The sequence below is a fragment of the Pantherophis guttatus genome, chromosome 2, assembly GCF_059756535.1.
Source record: "Pantherophis guttatus breed Tessera chromosome 2, ASM5975653v1, whole genome shotgun sequence".
In the NCBI taxonomy this organism is placed as follows: domain Eukaryota; kingdom Metazoa; phylum Chordata; class Lepidosauria; order Squamata; family Colubridae; genus Pantherophis; species Pantherophis guttatus.
The window spans coordinates 274,055,838-274,076,311 of NC_142064.1; the positions used below are offsets into that span (position 1 = coordinate 274,055,838).

General features: G+C 37.8%; 1 protein-coding gene across 1 annotated transcript; it reads right to left on the reverse strand.

Moving 5' to 3' along the window:
• Nucleotides 1-3,019: 3,019 nt before the first annotated feature.
• LOC148115928 (vomeronasal type-2 receptor 26-like) lies at nt 3,020-4,968 on the reverse strand. Its single transcript, XM_087885299.1, has 2 exons — nt 4,954-4,968; nt 3,020-4,527 (listed from the first exon to the last, which is right to left on the reverse strand). Exons 1-2 carry the CDS (start codon nt 4,966-4,968, stop codon nt 3,586-3,588), a joined length of 957 nt encoding a protein of 318 aa, XP_087741425.1. The 3' UTR covers nt 3,020-3,585.
• Between the last annotated feature and the right edge of the window lie 15,506 nt (nt 4,969-20,474).

Here is a 20,474-nt window from a genome sequence, read left to right on the forward strand (position 1 = left end):
CATGGCCTGCCTGGAGTCATCCCCTATTTCAATGATGTGCTCATCTCCGCTTCTTGCCGGAGTGAGCTCATCGATCTTGTTCAGTCTGTCTTATTACATTTTAGGAAGTCTGGTCTTAAATTAAAGAAAACTAAATGTGTAATTGGTGTCCCCAGGGTGGTGTCCCCAGGGTGGATGCCTCTGGAATTCACCCTACCCCTTCCAAGGTGGCCGCTATTAAACTTGCTTCTGTGCCCACCTGTAAATCTGATTTCCTGGGCCTTTTAAATTTCTATAGCATATTCTTGCCACATAAGGCTACGGTGGCTGAGCCTCTTCACAGATTGCTGGATAAATCTGAACCTTGGTCCTGGGGGGCTAAGGAATCCTGTTCTTTCCAGGCTGTGAAAGACTTGCTCACCTCTTCAGCTGTCCTAGTGCAGTATATTCAGATCTTGCCCTTGTCCTGACAGCTGATGCATCCCCGTTCGGCATAGGGGCTGTATTGAGCCATAGCCTCCCTCCGATTGCATTCTACTTGAGGACGTTGTCCTCTACGGAACGCAATTACAGCCAGTTGGACTGGGAAGCATTAGCGGCTGTGGCCTCAATCAAACGTTTCCATGATTATGAGTATGGTCGACCGTTTGAGTTGTTGACGGACGATCAGCCACTATTGGGTCTGTTGGCTAGGGACCGGCAAACTCCTCTAATTATGTTACCCCGGATGTCCTGCTGGGCGGTCTTTTTAGCAGCCTATTCGTATACCTGAGTTTACCACCCCGGGAAATTGATACCACACGCAGACACCCTCAGCCATTGCCCCTTGCCCATCTCTATCCTCGATCCCACCCCAGCCCCCTCCATTCTTTTAATAGATGAGCTTAACCCCTCCTTAACAGCTACAGACATCGCTGTTCATTCGCTGAAGGACCCCCTGTTCATCCAAGTCATTGACAGGGTGACAAGAGGATGGCCTGTAGGGAAGGTGACTGAGCCTTATGTGCCCTTTCAGATTCGGCAGCATGAATTGTCAGTCCAACATGGTTGTTTGCTCTGGGGGAGTAGGGTGGTTATTCCCCTCAAATTGCGACCCTCAGTTCTTGAGATATTGCACAAAAGCCATCCTGGTATTATACAAATGAAGGGGTTGAGCCGAAGTTATGTCTGGTGGCCGGGGATTGATAAGGACATCACCAGTTTGGTCACGGAATGTCAAAAGGGTCAGCTATCCAGAGCTTCCGCCCCAGCCTCTCCTCCAAGGGAATGGGAAGTTCCCAGGGCCCCGTGGTCAAGGATTCATATAGATTTTGCGGGACCTTATTTGGGCCACACTTTCCTTATAGTAGTGGATGCCTACTCTAGTTGGGTGGGACTGGAATCGATGCCTTTCACCACATCGGAGGCCGTTATCAGGGTATTGCGCAGGTTGTTCTCCACACACGGCCTTCCTGACATCCTAGTGTCGGATAATGGACCGTAGCTTACATCCGCTACATTCCAGTTATTCCTATCCACTATTCCTAGGTGGCAGGAGCAGATGTCCACCTATCTACTCGTGCAACATACAACCCCTTGGCCATCCACTAACGTAAGCCCTGTGGAACTGTTGATGGGCTGTCGTCTACGGACTAGGCTAGACTGGCTGCACCCTTCATACGCGCTCAAGGGCCCAAGACATACCGGTGGGGTTTCCAGGACATTCAATGAGGGAGATCTGGTTTTCGCTAGGAACTACAGGGGGGATCCACGTTGGTTGCCGGGGCGAGTGACCGAAGTAACGGGTCCCTGCTCTTACAGGGTTCAACTCGATGATGGAAGAACCTGGTGGCACCATGTGGACCAATTAAGAGAGTGAGCTACAACTAGTCTGCAGCCGATTGTGAAAGACGTACCGCGCCTGCCCCCGGAGAGACCCCCACCATTTCTGGGGTCTGTTGCCAATCCTCCGCCCACCATAACAAACAACCGGCCGTTGGACTTACCTGGAGAAATTACTTGTGCTGAATCCCCGGTGGAAACCTCACTCGACCCGCCTACGGATCAGGAATCTGTGCTGCAAGTGGTTCCTGCACCACGGCAATCTGAGCGAGTGCGCAGACGCCCTGCTTACTTGCAGGATTACGCATGTGCCATCCAGGAGAGAAGGGTTGTTGCATCGGCACGTTGCCCAGACAACGTAGCCACCTTGTCCTAATTGGTCACATTATTCCTTTTGTTTAAGAGGGAGTTTCTGCAGTTCCTGATTGGTTAAAGCGATTCTGACCGCAGCTATATAAGAGCTGTCAGGAATTTTCTTCTGTTGTTGTTGTTACTAGGTTATGTTCGTTACTCAATAAATGATGTTCTCTGTCGCCCGTGTTGCCTCAGTAATTACCACCCTCGCTAATTTAATACTATCTACCTACCTACCTACCTACCTACCTATCCAGCAGTGAAATCCACTTATCTTCACTACCAGTTCAGGAATGGGAGCATACGGGAGCACACACGCGCTACGCACATGTGCTTCTGGGCATGCACCAGATGGTTAAAAAAAAGGGATGTAATGATGTCCTGGTGGGTGGGTGAAGTCTCCCTTCACCTGCACTACCAGTTTGGCGAGCCATATAGAATTAGAAGGATTTCACCGCTCTATCTATCTATCTATCTATCTATCTATCTATCCATCCATCATCTATCTATCATCAATCGCACATAGCCTCCCATATGCCTGAAATCTGCATTTCTAAAAATTCCCTAGGACTGTGGCAAACATAGTTGGTCTCTGGATAGCTTCCAGAGAAGGTGGACTCTTCCTGAAGCTCCCTAGTTAAGTCTAGACATTGACATCTCAGGGAAAATGCTCTCCTGCCATTTTCTATCTATAGAAAATGGGATTATTTTCCCATTCACATAGCAGAATGCTGAAAGCTTCTGATTTGGGGACAAGAGGATTCTATGCCTTATTTGGATAAGAGATCAATTGGATTCATAGCTGTTTTCCATTTCCTTCTCTGGGTCTTTCCAGGTGCTGTTTTGAAGCAGGGTCACTGATTTTTGGACATGTCCAGAAAGGATGCTAGGATAGTTGTGACTCCACAGAGAGTCATGGAATTCTGTGGTCCCATAAGATCTGTAATTCACCTAACACCTCCAGAAATAACTGATGTAGACAACCAGAGTGTTGGATGAGGAGTCATCTGCATGATCTTGATACCCAGTTTCCACTGCTCACATCTACTTTCAAGAGAAAGTCACATACAGTAGAGAGAAAGTGTCCACGTTCACACAGATTTAGAGTTTCATATTCAAGACACCTCAGGCAAAAGACTCCTTCCCTCTCTCTTTGGGGAGACTTCTCTCTTCTATTCAGCTGTTTTTACTTAATATAACTATGATTTCTTAGCTTGTTCATCTCTGGCTGCATGACAATTTTAATTATTAATTGTTTATTTTATTGTTTGATGATTATGTTGGAATTTAATTTCATTAGTCTTACAGTCTTTATATGTTTATTTCCTTTAGTTTTAAATAACCTTAATTGTCACATTAATGAAGAATACAAAAGCCCAACAATTGCAATGAAAAAATTAAATGTTACATGCCTAAGAAACAATATCACAGTCATTTCCCTACTTTTATCATTAGACTTTCCTTAGTGTTTAGATATGGCCTCAGGATTATAATGTAGCATTTGGGGAAGAAGATGAAGCCCAGCAGTCCAGCACTGGAAGCCAAGATGGAGAAGACCTGAACAATCACCATGGACTTTCCTTTGGTGCTCAGGTAAGTGGGCATGAAGGAGATCCAAACACTACAGAAGACCAGCATGCTGAAGGTGATCAGCTTGGCTTCATTGAAGGCCCCAGGCAGATTTCTGGCCAGGAAAGCTACAGTGAAGCAAATGGCAGCTAGGAAACACATATAGCCAAGGACAACATAAAACATGGTGACAGAGCCTTCGTTGCATTGAAGGATGATCTCTCCAGGCTGGGAGTGCAGGTCAGAGTCAGGAAATGGGGGAGAAATTCCAAGCCATGAGGCACAGATGAAAATTTGTCCAGCAGAACCAGAAAGGATGATAGAGTTGGCCAAGCTCTTCCCCAACCATCTTCTCACTTTGTTCCCTGGTTTTGAGGCTAAGAATGCCAGCACCACTGTGATAGTTTTGGCCAACACAGATGACACAGCTATTGAGAAGACAATACTGAACACAGTTTGTCGGAGAAGGCAGGTGGCTTTCCTTGGTCGTCCAATGAAGAAAAAGGAGGACAAGAAGCAAAGCAAGAGGGAGACCAGGAGGATGTAAGAGAGGTCCCGGTTGTTGGCTTTGACAATGGGAGTTTCAAGGTATTTAATGAATATGATTAAAATGAATCCTGTGGATAGGAACAAGAGTAGGGCAATGGACACCAGGATGATGCCCAGATGTTCTTCATAGGAGAGGAAGGTTATTCTTTTTGGGATACATTGGACTCTGCTCTCGGTTGGATATTGATCATCTGGGCACTTGGTGCATTTTTCAGTATCTGAGAAAACAGAAAGTTCTTTTATATCTCTTTTCACCTTTCAAGGAAGATCTTCTATGGATGTCATATTCAGCATCACAATACTACCATCTAGCAAGCCATGGGTGGTTTACTTTGATACCAAGCCCATGGCAGCAAATGACCTCACCTAGCAATTTCTTGTAAAAGATAAAGGAGAGAGACTCCAGTCCTGAGAGATGCCCCATTGCAGGGCCTAGGTTTTCACCTCTGTTCCCTAGGAACCCATCAACTGAAAGCAACCATGAATAAAGGAAAACCTTTGGAAAACCCCATCTCCACTCCCAAACCCTGAAGCCTGTTCAGAAGGATATAATGATTTATATTATCAAAAGCCACTGAGAAATCCAGAAGGGTCAGAATGTTTGCAGGACTCCTATCAGAGGTCATCTGTGAAAGCAACCAATGCCATCTTGGAACTGTACCTCAGCCATCAGTACTGTACCTGAATGACAATCATGCTCTCAACAAACTCTCAACAAATATTTGTTATAGAAAAGTTATTTCTCATTTGCTGTGCCTATGAATGGCATTTGGAATGGACAAGTAAATAAGCCAATCAGAAAGCGGCTAATGGGTTTGAAACTCCCTGGATTTTATATTCCCTCTCCTAACTGTCACCGTGACAGTATAAAAGGAGATTCCTCACAGAAAAACTATTATCAGTTAGTAGTCAGTTAGTTTTCAGTTAGAGGGCAGCTCTGCAGTTTTAAATGTCAGTTAGTAGTCAGTTAGAAGGCAGTTCTAAAGGGCAGTTCTGAAGACAGTTAGTCATCAGTAAATTGGCAGTTAGGAGAGTTAAGATTAGATATCAGAGGTAGATCTGATGTATTAAAAGACTCCTGAGGAAGAATAGCCAGAACTATAATCACATAGAGCGATTACATATATATATCTGACAGGATATTTAAGAAAAGGAATGACATACTATTTAGTATTTGAATAGATATTGTTTTTATTATTATGTAAATAAAAACAGTTTATTGTGAACTGAGATGTGGGCGTGGCTTACTGATGGTGGCTAACGAGCCAGAAATAGATCTATATAAGTCTCTCACCAGGCAGCAAGGGCCTGCTGGCTGCCAGAAGGAAAAAAGCCCAGAATTGAGTGGATGTGACTCCACTGAGCTAGGGCTGCAGAAAAACCTTGGTTACGTAAGAAAAACCTGGCTAAAAGAAATATATATATGCAAAAAATTAAAATCTCTGGTGTTTTCCCGCGTCATGTTAAATAAGTTAGTTAAAATGTTTAAAATTCTGGTTAAAATCCTAGCTTAAAATCTTCTAAAAATTCTTACAGAGCACTCTGCAAGGTCCTTTAAAACCTTAGGTAAAATCCTACCAGTACCTTAAAACTTTTTCTTTATAGCAACGTTTCGACAGGCTCAAAACCCTGTCATCTTCAGGCTCTTATCTCGTTTAGAAGCTGTACACACACACACACACACACACACACACACACACACACACACACACACACACACACACTGATCAAAATGCTTTGGCTTAATCCAGTACCCTTTTTTGTGGTGTCACCCACCTTCCTGAGTGGAGATTGTCCCTTCCGGACAAGGAACACAGTCATAGCAGCAAACTGGCTCTCCTTTCCGAGCCCTCTTGAAAAATCCAGGCCGGCAATTTTCCACACATTTGGACTGAGGCAGAGACTAAGCAGGAAAAACAAGGAATGACAAATGATGTATGTTAGAACTAACCATCAATTAAAAATGGAGGTAAACATGATCATTAGTCAAGTAGTTGCTGGACTTCACTTAGGTAAATAAGAAATCTTTAGAAATCTCCCAATGTTGCAAGAGAGAAAACTATTGCAGATTCTTCATTTAGTTCCTCCCTTTTGCTTTTGTTCTATCACATTGCAAGAAAGGACATTTTCATTACTTAACAAATTCTGGAGAGAAGCAATGGAAGAAAGATTTAAGGATTAATAACTAGTGGTTCCTCCACATGGTTATATTAGCATACATTCCTCCTCTCTTCATGTACCCATGAATTTAAATTAAGATGCTTTAGTCATATGAATGTTTAGAATGAAATTTATTGTGAAAAGTTTATGAAATTTTTATTTTATTAAATTTATCAAAATAGAATAAAACTGTGATGAAGAAAGAAACTTCTGACCAGATGGATCTGGAAAGGTTTCTTCTGGACTATATGTATCATTGAAAAGCCAGCCCTATTTGAAAGTTAAGGTATAAAGGAAAATCTCCCAATTAAGATATAAAGAAAAACTTCATTACAGATTAGTGCTGTCAACCTTAATGCATCTGTTCTTTGTTTATTGATATACTTATTTGATAATTTTATATGGTCACCATGTTGGTGAACTAAGACTAAACTGACTGCCTAGTTTCCAGAACTGGAATGAGATGAGATAGAGGTGAGTCATCAGAATGTGTTCCTGAAAAATGGTAAGTCAGGCATTTTTTGCTGTATCACATGAGACGTGAATATGATCCCTGTGACAGAGAGAGATGTTTCTGAAGTCAATCCAAAAAAAGGTCTTTTCTGTTGAAAAACTACAATTAGGTGACAGCAATTGGCATGAAAAGACAGAGCTACATTTATTATTGGTTAAATTTGTATCCTTCTTTTTTTCCAGAGAGATTTAAGGTGTCTAACAATGAAAATAAACAATTGCTTTCAAGGATGTTCTATATGAAGTGATAAGCTAAAAACCATTTTTTAAAAAAATTGTCCCTCATTCCTTCCAATACAAAGAAGGGCTTGTCTTTTCTTTTCTTTGAATCAAACCTTGTTTCAGTGCTTTAGTTTTCTCACTCAGGGCACATCAGAAAACTCTTTATCATTTTAGATGAATGGAAAGCCTTGGACTTTCTCCCCATGAGCAAAAGGCCTATTGTTCTATCCACTTGGCATGACAGACAACTATGGACAACTCTGAACATGTATGTTCTATTTAAGAACATCACAGACTATAAACCTGCTCAACCATGGCAAGATAAACCTGAATTCAGAGCAAATTTCCCAATGGTATCAACAAGAAGTATGTCTAGTCTTGATTAGACTTATTCTTGCCTCTTTCACCGCATTGGGAACTTTGGCATTGGACAAAAGACTTTCATTGTATTTTGCTTATCTTAGGCAAGGAAACAAGACAAGTTGATGCTATCAGCACCAAAACCCACAACACCTGATGTCCCCTTTCACCAGTTTTGATACCAGATTGCATAGGGGACACAAAATAGCCATGATTTGTGTCCTAGAGAATCATCACCCATGTTGCACACAACTGAGTCAATTTAAAACAGTGTTCCATATTACAGCATCTGAAGCAGGGGTGCAATTCAGCAGGTTCTGACAGATTCTGGAGAACCGATATCAGAGTAGTTCGGAGAACCTGCAAATACCACCTCTGGCTGGCCCCAGAGAGGGGTGGGAATGGAGATTTTGCAATATCCATCCCCCAGGAGAGGGGTGGGAATGGGGATTTTGCAATATCTTTCCCCTGGAGTGGGGTTGGAATGGAGATTTTGCAGTATCCTTCCCCTGCCACGCCCACCGGTAGTAAAAAAAATTGAATTCCACCACTAATCTGAAGGACACCTTACCAATTGTACTGAAGCCTTCCAAGCCATTTAAGAAAACTATAAACTATATTCTCACTGAAGGTCATTGTATTTGGTGAATAGGCTTAGCCACTTGAAATGTGTCTCAAGGCTTTGGAAAACATCGATATTTCACCCACCTTGTTGAGCAACTTTAGCTGTGAAAGAGCATCTGGATTGATAATAGTTCTTTGTCTTTCAAAACTGCCTAGTTGTTTACTGATGGGATCTTCCCCGGAAAAAACTAACATGCTTCTAATGTTCAGATCTGCTGCTATATCACCATTTTGGTCCAAGTACAGTTTAAACAGGGAAAGATTGCAAAATTCATTCTTCTTCAGAAAGGGATGAAGCTGGAATGAAACATCCAAGAATCTTAAAAGGAGAAACTTTGGTTTCTTATTCCACATGTTCTTTTCACAACTGAATCTTTCTACTAAAGTTGTGTAACTTGCAAATATCCTGAGTTCAGAGAACAAGTGCTATCACTATCTTCAAAAGAGAAAAAGAAAGGCTTAGCAAATTTTGTCAATGATATATTGACAAACAATATATTGATAAAATAAATAATTGATAAAACTGATAAAATATCACAAGGGTCACAAATAAATTGAACAAACAAACAAATGCAGAGATTATTCATAAAGCCCTTGAAAACAACAGTGTAATCTCTGTGGCTGCCCCAGCTCTCTGGAACCAGTCACCTCTTGAGATCCGGACCATCCCCACCGTATTGGCCTTCCGAAAAGCAGTGAAGACCTGGCTTTTCCAGCAGGCCTGGGGCCGTTGATCTCGCTGTTGTGATCTGGCGAGATCTGGCCATAAATGGTGTGAATGGGTTTTAATTGTTTTTAATGTTTTAATTTTTAATGTTTTTATATATGGTTTTTAAATGCATTGTAAGCCACCTTGAGTCTTCGGAGAGAGGCGGCATACAAGTTGAACAAACAAACAAACAAACAAACAAACAAACAAACAAACAAACAAACAAATAAATAAATACCGTAAAGCATGGATTTGTCAGGAAGAAAGTTGTGAGGCTAATTTTGTCCCAGGTAGTCTAGAAATGAAATATGGCCAGATGAGCTAATTCTACTTTATTGTAATGCTACTATAACAGAATTTTGCAATTCTGAAAGTACAAAGTGTTCTGATATTTCAGGGGTTGCCACAAAGAGGAGGGAGTTAAGATTTTCTCCAAAGCACCTGAGGGCAGGACAAGAAGCAATGGATGGAAACTAACCAAGGAGAGAAGCAATCTAGAACTAAGGAGAAATTTCCTGACAGTGAGATCAATTAATCAATGGAACAACTTGCCTCCAGAACTTGTGAATGCTCCAACACTTAAAATTTTGATGAAGAGATTGGACAACCATTTGTCTGAAATGGTATAGGGTTTCTTGCCTAAGCAGGGGGATGGAGTAGAAGACCTCCAAGGTCCCTTCCAACTCTGTTATTTTCTATTCTATTCTATTCTATTCTATTCTATTCTATTCTATTCTATTCTATTCTATTCTATTCTATTCTATTCTATTCTATTCTCCTACCAACTTGTTTTCACCCTGAAAATTTAGGAGAATCCTTTCTCATTTTCTTTCTGTCATATTATACAGCTGTAGGCCCTTGAAAACAACAGGGTAGTTACCAGAAAGCACAGATTTGTCAAGAAGAAAGTTACAAAGCTAATGATCTACCAGGTAGAGCAGACATAAAACACAACCACATCAGCTAATTCCACTGTACTGTAAGGCTCCATTAACAGAAACTTGCAAGTCTTAAAGTCCAATTCTCACACCAACTCTTTTTACAGCCTGAAAAATAAAGAGGATTATTTCTAATTTTCTTTCTCTACCCATTATGAACCTGCATATTCCCATCCTCTTATCAGATCCTTCCATAGGCAGCATTTCTTCTACCTGTCCCAAACATCATTCTCACATATCATTATATTTCCTAAATAGATTATGGAAATGCTGGTGATATAATTTGATTTCAGTAAAAAAAATTTTTTTTGATGCGATTAGGAATCTAGTAAGTGACGGCTGGATGATGTGAATAAAAATTGTTGTACTATTACACTCAATAATTTTCAATGTTCCTTATAAAACTCTCTAATTATAAATAGCAATTAGTCCTTGGTCATCTATTCTACATTTTTTGTAATACAGAAAAGTAGAGTTGACAAATCATGATTTTTGGATAAAACATTTATACCAAGTCATACATAAAGGTATTTTGAATTTATTTAAAAATGCCAAACTTCAAGAAAAATATTTATGATTTCCTGATATAGATAAATGCATAAATGAAAGCCATTAGAAAAATATCTGATTTGTAGCAACTAGGACTTTGATGAAGTATGACATAAGAGAAAAGGGATGGTGGCTTTAACGTAATCTTTCATTAAGATTTCATTTGTATGCTTTCGTGTGTGTGTGTGTGTGTCTGTGTGTCTGTGTGTTTGTGTTCATACTGGTCACTGATTATAATAAATTAGTAGTACTGTATTAATGATTGGATAATAATTGTGTGCAGTTGGATAATAATGTCATTAATGATGCACTGCAGAAAGGACGATGGAAGCTGCACTTGAGAAGAATATTTGTGAAGATGATCTCAAAATAGTAGGTTGCAAACCAAATGTGACTTGGCAGTGTGATGCTCATGGAAAGAAGGCAAATGTATCCATAAAAGTCTCAGGAGTGAAGGTCCTGGTTTGGAGAGACACTAAGTCAAGTAGAAAAACACCTTGCAGGCACCACACTCTTGAGAAGCCATTGTACAAATACTGGATCAGCTTTAAGGAAAGGCAATGAAATCAAGGAAGAGATCAAAGGAGTTGATCTTAGCCTTAAGGGAAGACAAGGAGGAGAACAACCAAATTGCTCTTTGAAGGCTGAAAATCAGAAGAAGTCTGGAAGCACCTTTTCCAACTGAAAGAACCTCTTGATTGAAAAGGGAGGATACAGTACTCTTCCACTAACTGAAAGATGGAAGCTTCCTGTTATTCCAGAGTGTTGGACATGGTAAAATGAGAAACTGAGCTCTGTCACAAGAGAGGAGATTCTGGCTGAAGGAGATGAAAAACATCCTAAAAAGAGGAGCAGTTATAGAGCTTATCCAGTGAAGGAGAGAAGTTTAGTCTCCCCTTCACTGGTTGTTTTAATGCAAAGACCCAGCAGCCATCACTTAAAGAAGCTTTAACTGGGATTTTTGTAAAGAAGAGGTGTGGTGCTACATGGTCTCAGGGTCTCCTTCAAATTTATGAGCATAAAAATCTAAAATGCTAATCACAAATTAAACAAAGATAGGAATTCATCTAAAAATGCATGGATTATAAAATGAATACTGTTTAATATCAAAATGTATAGGTCATGGTACCCGCTCTTTGGAAAATTATCCACAAGTGATTAGATGGGCCAAACTTGTTGGCCTTTTGAAGCACAAAAAGTTGAGATAGTTTCCTTTCTCCCTTGTATTCCTTCTCCAGAGAAAGTAACTTTGATGGATCATTGTCAGGACCCCATACCTGCCATGGCTGCAGCCTTTGAGTCCCCAGCCTCTCTTCTCCCTCTTTTCTCCTCCTCCTAGATATGGAGGAATACGCAGCATTCAAGGCATGGGCCAGAATATTAATCAAAGTGTAAACAAGGCGGTTATATTCGTTCCACATCTTGTTTCTTTCCACGTTGGTCTTTAGTGGTGATTTCTGAATGCATCTTCTCCGGCCTTTGACAGAAATGATGTCTTTTGAAAAAGAACAGTGAAGTGATTGATCTCCAAACTGTGGTTGCACAAGGAGATCTTGATCAAAGGAATTATCATTTGGCCTTTTTCTCCATTGAAAGTTATAGGTCCAAACACTGTGGACATATTTGAGAAATGGGTGTCTTCTTATTTTCAATTCCCCAATGTGTGCATTTATCCAGACTTTCCCTTCAATGGGTTCTGGCAAACTGTTAAGTGTTGAATGGAAAAGATGAATTCTGTCCCAAGCAGAAAAATATTCTACGAAGTGAACAAAGACATTGACTTGCCTCCACTTAGAGATAGCATCCCTAAGCATTGCTGTAGGTGTAGTGGTTGACAATTGTTGTGATATAAGAATACAAATTCCATTCCTGATAAGTATAGGAGTCAAGGTCCTCATGAAATTCTCTCCATGCTCTGTGTTTGAAGCAAAGAGACCAATCAAGGTCCATCTGAAATGGAGGAGCAGTTGGACAATTCCAGGGTAGAGAATCCCAAATTTGGGGAGCATGTTGTAGAAAAAAGGGAATTGACTTTTATCACTCAGAACTTCTGAAGCAGTCAAACGGATCTGAAAAGGCAGTGAATAATGCTGAATTTAGGATCAGTTATTAGATTTCAATACATCCAACTTGTTTTGTCATGAACATATTAAAATATTGCATTGTTGATTACCTGGTAGACCATATCAAGGTACAGAATATTAAACACAGAACATTAGTAAGACCAGGAAAAATACAATAAAAGAGACAAATTAAAGAACCAGAGTAAAGAATGCAAATCATATTTCTGTATCACCTCTACATTTTTCGGCAATCAGACCCATATTTACAGATTTCAGCTGAACCATTTTGTTCAAGTAAAGAGTTGTATTATATGCAAGTTTTAAATTCTGTCCACAGAGGAAATATGTTGTTGTCTTAATATAAGGATTGCAATAAGTCTTTCATTTAATGTGCATTCCAAGATACTGATCTCTCTCTTTCATTTTATCTGTGGCGTTAATACAGGTCTGTTCGATATACTTAGTTAATTGTACATATTTAACCATTGTGTCAGGCTTATCAAATCTTGCTTGTGTAAATATCAGCCTAAGATGTACATACATTTCCGTGTTTAAAAGCTTCACAATACTGTAACAGCATTGCTAAAAAAGCATTAAGAGTTGTTAACCTAATCTTGCGTAATTTATTCTCCAGTAATATTGAACTGCAAACTAGGGCATACAAAACTTTTGCCAGACCAATCCTTGAATACAGCTCATTTGTCTGGAACCCGCACTGCATATCGGACATTATTACAATAGAACAAGTCCAGAGATATTTCACAAGAAGAGTCCTCCACTTCTCTGCTCGCATCAAAATATCTTATGTCACCAGACTTGAAATTTTGGGCTTAGACAACTTAGAACTTCACCGTCTTCAGTCTGACCTAAGCACAGTACATAAATCATCTGGTACAATGTCCTACCAGCCAATGAATACTCCAGCTTCAACCAAAACAATACAAGAGCACACCATAGATGCAAACTCATGGTAAACCGATCCAAACTACTTTAGACTGCAGAAAATACGACTTGAGTAACAGAGTTGTCAATGCCTGGAATGCACTACCTGACTCTGTGGTTTCTTCCACAAACCCCCAAAACTTTAACCTTAGACTGTCTACTGTCGACCTCACCCCATTCCCAAGAGGTCTGTAAGGGGCGTGCATAAGTGCACCAGCGTGCCTACCATCCCTGTCCTAATGTTCCCTTTTATTCGTATCCATCTCATGTATTTATAATTATGTTTACACTTGTATCTGTCATAAAATACATGCTTGACGAAATAAATAAATAAAAAATAAAATTTCAAAGGGGTGTGACTAAATGCTTATCTGCTTTGATGTGTCAGACTTATTGAGAATGGCTTAATCTTTCTCTGCTTTGATGTCCCAGATTCTTTCTGCAAAAATATTTTTAACTTGTATTCCAGTTGTACAAGAGTAAGAGAAAGATCACATCTCTTAATATAATCTGTAAATCACAACATCCAAGATATATATTTTTTAAAAAAAATATTTAATTAAAAATAGACTAACAAAACATACATACAATACACAACATAAACAAACTATACATTTAAATCAAGTCTTGCAACTTGAGCCTTAAGAAAAAAGAAGGTTACTTCGATATTCTATATTTCTCTATGTCTATATCTACATCTTTCATTATATAACGATATTTTAGGTTTATTTCTTGATTTTTGTTTCCTTAGTTGGTATTCCCTTTCTATCTTACTAATTATCTTTTATTTTGTTTTCCTTTTCTCTAACCAGTTGTACCATCGTTGCCAAACTAGGTAGTACTCTGTGTCTTCCTTTTCTTGTATTTCTTTGGTAAATCTGTCCATCTCTGCACATTCCATTACTTTTTGTATTATTTTATCCTCCGATGGCGTATCTTCTAATTTCCACATTTGCGCAAATGTGATTCTTGCTGCTGTCAAGATATGGATTATCAAATATTGTATTTCTTTTTCATAGTGATTTGTTAATATTCCTAATAGGTATGTTTCTGGTTTCAATGGCACTCTCTGGGTAATAATTTCTTCTAATTGTTTTTGGATCTTTTTCCAAAAATTTTTTGCCTTTTGGCATGACCACCACATGTGGTAGTATGTCCCTTTATGCGCTCTGCATTTCCAACAATCCTGTGTAGTGTTAGGGAACATCTTTGCCAAATGTGCGGGAGGGAGATGCCACCCTCCCGCACATGTTGAACATTTTATAAATATTTTCCTTATAGGGTACAGACATTGTCATTTTGGTATTTACTTTCCATATTTTTTCCCATTTATCGAGTTCAATATTATATGCAAAATTTTTCGCCCATGTAATCATATTCTCTTTCAACCACTTCTTCTTCCAATTTGTATTTTAGTAGATAGTTATAAATTTTAGTTATTAATTTATCATCTGATCCCAATAGAATTTTGTCCAAATCGTTCTTTTTGGATTCCAAATTTTTTCATGTCCATTTTATGTCTTGATTTTATTTGTAAATACGGCCACCAATCAATGTCTGTACCCTGTTCTTTCAGTTCTTCTCTTGTCTTCACTTCTCCTTCACTGTTCAGCAGTTCATTGTATGTTCTCATCTTATCTATGTCCATTGCATTTGGATATAGTTGGGCCTCCATGGTTGAGAGCCACCTTGGAATTTTGTCATAGTGATTTTTCCTAATTTCTGTCCAAGTCTTTGCAAGTGCCTCTCTAATGAAATGTCTTCTAAAATGTTCGTGTTGTCTGAATTTCTTCTCCCATAAAAATGCATGCCATCCTTTCAGCAGATCGAATCCCTCTAGTGTCAACATGTGTTTGTTTTTTAGTGTTATCCAATCTTTTATCCATGTAAGTGATGCTGCTTTATAATAAATTTGCCAGTCCGGTAATCCTAGGGCACCCCTCTCTCTAGTTTCTTGAAGATGTTTCAATTTGATTCTTGCCCTTTTTCCTTGCCAGATGTATTTGATATCATTTTGTTGAGATCTTTGAAGTAGGTTCTTCCTGGGTATTACTTGTAATAGATACAATATTTTTGGCAAGATATTCATTTTAATGGAGGCGATTTTACCTAAAAGTGATAATCGTAGTTTACTCCATATATCTAGGTCTTTTTGTATTTGTTTGGCCAATTTATTATAGTTGTCTTCTTTGAGTGTTGATACTTTGTTGGTGAGCCAAATTCCTAAATATTTTATTTTTGTTGTTGTCTGTATTTCTAATATGTCTTCCAATTCTTTCTCCTGTGTTTTCGTCAATTTTTTTGTTAATAGTTTTGTTTTTTGTTTATTAATTTTCAATCCTGCTACTTTTCTGTATTGTTCTATTTTCTCTAATAATTTCATTCCCGATTGTTTTGGTCATTCTAAGATAAATACCACGTCGTTGGCAAATGCTTGTAATTTATATTCCTGATTCTTTATTTTTAATCCTTTTATTTCTTTGTCTTTCCTAATTTCATTCAATAGTATCTCTAATGTTAGTATGAATAGTAGGGGGGATAAGGGACAACCCTGTCTCACCCCTTTAGTTATTTCAAATTGGTCCGTTGTTTCTCCATTTATCCGTATTCTCGCCGTTAATCTTAATTCTCTTAATCATGTTTAGGAATTTATCACCTACTCTCATTTTTTCCAGTTGTGATATTAAAAATGTCCAATTGAGATTATCAAACACCTTTTGTGTGTCTACAAAGATTAATACCATTTGTTCGTTCGGTTTTTGTTCATAATATTCGAGAATGTTAATTATTGTTCTTGTGTTGTTTTTAATTTGTCTTTTTGGAATGAATCCGTTTTGATCTGGATGAATGTAATTAGTAATAATATTTTTCAGTCTCTGCGAAATAATTAAAGTAAATAATTTGTAATCCACGTTCAGGAGTGATATAGGTCTATAGTTTTTAATTTGAATAAGGTCTGAATCTTCTTTTGGTATAAGTGTAATAGTTGTCTCTGTCCGTGATTGAGGAATTTTGGCTTCTGAAAGTGCTTCATTAAAGACCTGTAATAAAGTATTATCTATTAACTGGTGGCCAATTTTATAGAATTCCGATGGTATGCCATCTGGGCCTGGGGTTTTATTGTTTTTCTGTTTTTTTCTTGTCTCCATTAATTCACACATTGAAATTGGTCTATTCAATAATTCTCTTTGGATTTTGTTTATTTCTTGAATATTGATTTTACTTAAGTAATCTTTAATATCTTCTTCTCAAATTTCTTCTTGTGTGTATAAATTCTGAAAGAAGTTCTTTGCAATTCTTTTTTTTAATCCTCATTCCTGTGATACATTTGTCTTTGTTCATCCTGTAGTTGATATATTGTTCTTTTTTCCTTTTCTTTTTTTAATTTGTAGGCCAGCCAACGTCCTGTTTTATTTGCATATTCAAATTGGTTTTGTTTTGCCATTTTAATTTTCCTCGCTATTTCTGTTGTTGTGGCTAGATTTATTTTATGTTTGGTAAGATTTATTTTTTCTTTAATTGTTTTACTGTGTGGTTCTTTCTGTAGTTCTGCTTTGTATTTTCCAAGTTCTGTCAATAGATTATCTTTCCTTTGCTATTTGTCTCTATTTTTCTTCGCTTTATAGGAAATTGTTAAACCTCTTATATCTGCTTTAGTGGTGTCCCATAAATTTTGCAAACAATGTAGGCTGGTGACCCCCAGGGGGAGGGCCTTCTCTGTGGGGGCACCCACCCTCTGGAACCAACTGCCCCCAGAGATAAGGAGAATCCAAGACCTCGGTGCCTTCTGCCGTGCCCTTAAAACCCTCTTTTTTCAGCAAGCCGGGCTGGCTTAACTTTTTATTCTTAATTTTTTAAATGTTTTAAATGGGTTTGTTATTGTTCTTAAATTACGGGGCCAAATTTAGATATATTTTTTAATACTATTTTAATGTTTGTAATTTATGTTTTTATTCGGCTGTACACCACCCTGAGTCCTCAGGGAGAAGGGCGGTATATAAATTGGATATAAAATAAAAATAAAATAAATAATATATAGTAATTCTTGATTCTTTATGTTAACTACTTAATCAAAGTTGAGTAAAATCTAAATTTAAATATATAGAGTAAAGGAAAATAACTAATTACATATATTATTGAATATATAACAGGTTAAGTTTATCCACTATATCAAGTTTAAACAGTTGGATTTTACTTCCGTGATCTTCCTTCTTCAGTCCGTCTTCTATCACTCCAGTTTGTTTTTTTGTTTTTTTAAAGAAACTTAAAATAACATGTTTTAAATAAGTCAATATCTTCTGATTCTTCAGTAGCAAAAAGTCTAATTTCTATCCTTTTTCGGAGGGATTCAGTGTATCCTTCTGGTATCTAGTTACAATGTCTTGTGTCTTGTGCGGTTTGCCTCACCGCCGTCTCTAATTGTAAGGAGAAAGATTCTCTTCTTCAAGTCCTTTATCCGCCATTCATTAGGGTTTCCACTGTGTGCTTATCTCTCAGTCCACGGTTTTTTCCTGAGTCTCACTTTCCCCGTTGTCTCTCAGCACGATCACAATTCTAATTGTGCATCCTTTCCTCTTCGAAGCCAATTTATTTTTCTAATTTTGTAATCCACTAATTTTCGCAATATTTCTTCGCTTTCACTCGCCTCCGCTGCCTGTCAAATTTGAGCTGTCACTGTCAGCTTTAAGTTTCCACTCCAGTCTCTTTTCCCTCACCGCTTCTCTGGCAGTAAAACTGCTGGTGTTTGGAGTCTCACTATCACCTGCTTCTTTTTGTTTCTTTGTAATTATACCTTTCTTATTCTTGTTATTTATTTTAATTCTTACCGATGTCTTCTTTATTTGATCTTCGCTTCCACACTAATCAGTTGTCAATGCTCAGGCCTGCCAGGATGGCTGGTTTTTTCCTGGATGGATTTAGGAGGATTACTCTGAATCTTCAGGGTGATTGCTGTCCCTCTGAGGTCCTCGAGATTTTCTCTTTTGTCTATTGACCTCTCCGTGGTCAATAGTGCCTAAAAAAGGCTTCCAATCGTGAATATTGGAACTACGGGGTTCCAATATTTTTTTAAAAAAGAACTAGATTGACAAGAAATCTGATTAAGACTGGAAGAGTCAGAAGAAAATTTTCCCTTTTTTGGTTGTTTGGATTTGTATTTTTATCTTTTACTTTTGGCAGTTGAATTTTTTCTTTTTCTCTCTCTCTCTGATGGGGTATTGGAAATTTGATTTCTGAGGGAGGGGGTTGATTGGAATTTTTGTTTTTTAACTTTTGTATTTTATTTTTCATTTTCATTTTCATTATTCTCTTTGTATGTGTGTGTGTGCTAATCCAACCACTGGGGAGGATTAGGCACTTGGATTATAAATATGAAGAAATTTACATCACATCTATATCCAAAAGCAAGTCCCTCATTGACAGAAACACAGAAAATTTCGGAGATGATGGAATTAAGAAATTTTATACAATCACTTCATGATGACTGAAAATAGGAAATGAAAGAAATGAAAGCCATGATTAGGAAAAATGAAGAGAGAATCCAGAAAGTTGAAGAAAAAGCAGAAATGACAGAAAAGAAGGTTGAGAAATTAGAAGAAAAATTGGCACCAACTGAAAAGTCAATTATTCTGTTGGAGATGGAGCATTCCGAGTTTTACTTAAGATTTCAAAATATAGAGGAAGAAAAAAGAGAAAATTTACCTGAGATGATTGCTGAGATATTATCAGAAGTTTTGGAACAATCCAAGGAAAAGATCTAAAATGAGATTGATGATGCCTTCAGAGTATACACAAGATATGCAATGAGGAACAAACTACCGAGAGAAGTACATGTAAGATTTACCCAGAAGGCAGTGAAAACAGAGATATTACAAGCAGCAAGAAATACAGCATTGAAACACAAAGATAAAGAAACTGTGGTATTAAGACAAATACGTTCACTTCAGAACGTATGGGATATGATGAAAGCATTATATTAGAGGTTTGGCAATAATGTATTTGGGAAGAAAGAATAAAAAGAAAAGGCAAAAACAGATAAGAATGGAAGAGGAGTATAAGAACCTAGAGAAAGAATTCCAAAAAGATATCCAAAATAAAAAAAAATTAAGAAGCTGATGGAACTGAAAAAACATGAAATAAATTTAAATGAACAGGAATCATTAGCAAATAAATTAAGAGCATCTAAACAAATGTTTTGAAAATGCAAACAAACCAGGAAGGTGGTTAGCGTATATAAATTAAAAAAAGAGAAGGAGAAGAAAATAATAAAATACTTACAAGATGAAGAAATGAAGAAAAAGAAGATAGTAATTCAAAAATATTATGGAAAGCTGTATTCCCAAGAAAAGATCTCAAAGGAAGAGATAATAAAATATTTGGAAAAATCAGATTTACCTAAAATGCCAGAGCAATATAAGGGAATATTAGAAGACAGAATAACAATGATGGAATTAACAGAAGTGATAAAAGGACAAAAAAATTGGGAAAGCACCAGGACCATATGGGTTACCAGCTGAACTATATAAAACACTACAAGAAGAGATGAGTAATGTAATGTTGGAACTATTTAATGAATTAGTAATGAAGGCAAGAATGCCAGACTCATGGAGGGAGGCTTATGTAACACTTATACCTAAAGAGGATACAGACCTGCAATTGATAAAAAACTATAGACTGATTTCATTGCTAAATGTGGATTACAAGATTTTTGCCTCAATAACGGCAAATAGATTTTTTTAAAAAAACCTGTTAAATGAATTTATTCATTTATTCATGGAGCCCCCTGGAGCTCCGGATGGCCCCCAACCTTTATTCTTTCCACCACGAACGAAAAACGTGGCTATTTCGCCTCGCCGGCCTGGACCGATAGGGGTTTGAAAATGGATTTTAATTGATTTTTGGGATTTTATGTGTAACTTTTAACCCAGAGTTTTTGTTTTATTTTTACGTTTTATTGTTGTGAGCCACTCTGAGTCCTCTCAGAGAAAGGGCGACATATAAGTCTAAATAAATAAATAAATAAATAAATAAATAAATAAATAAATAAATAAATAAATAAATAAATAAATAAATAAATGGATTTTTACCTAAAAGGCAAATCAGAGACAGTACGAGGATAATTTT